We start from the raw sequence: 399 nt of genomic DNA, 5'->3' as shown, positions 1-399 counted from the left end.
CCATCCATCCATCCATCCATCCATCCATCCATCCATCCATCCATCCGCCCACCACAGTGAGAGTCCATGGGGCCCTAGAGAACTGTGAGGTCATGGCAGGACTTGGACTTGGCACGGAAGGCCATCTTACGGCTGTTGCGTGCTACGATGCGGCCCAGAAAGCGCTTTGCCTTCTTGCCAAGGCTCTCCCGTCGCCGGGTACCAGCTTGCCGACGTGCATTATCCTCTTTGCTGTCTCTGCGCAGGCGTATCTGACGCACGACTCCCTCAAACAGTGCCTGGACGTTGTGATGCAGTGCTGCTGATGTCTCTATGAACTTGCAGTCGAAGACCACTGCGCAGGCCCGACCCTCTGTGTGGTGGGGACAGGCATATACCAGTAAACAAAAGGTGGAGGAA

General features: G+C 56.9%; 1 protein-coding gene across 1 annotated transcript; it reads right to left on the bottom strand.

Annotated features, from left to right (window-relative positions):
* Nucleotides 1-8: 8 nt before the first annotated feature.
* LOC108490356 (GTP-binding protein RAD-like) lies at nucleotides 9-352 on the bottom strand (the record flags this gene model as incomplete). The annotated part of the gene is made up of 1 exon (XM_017796427.1): nucleotides 9-352. A coding segment is annotated over one exon (278 nt), but the record flags the coding sequence as incomplete, so codon positions are not given.
* Between the last annotated feature and the right edge of the window lie 47 nt (nucleotides 353-399).

This window comes from Nannospalax galili, unplaced genomic scaffold (genome assembly GCF_000622305.1).
Source record: "Nannospalax galili isolate Female #2095 unplaced genomic scaffold, S.galili_v1.0 C47154267, whole genome shotgun sequence".
Taxonomy (NCBI): Eukaryota; Metazoa; Chordata; class Mammalia; order Rodentia; family Spalacidae; genus Nannospalax; species Nannospalax galili.
Note: the sequence above shows the minus strand (reverse complement) of the source record. Positions and strands in the feature narration are given on the sequence as shown.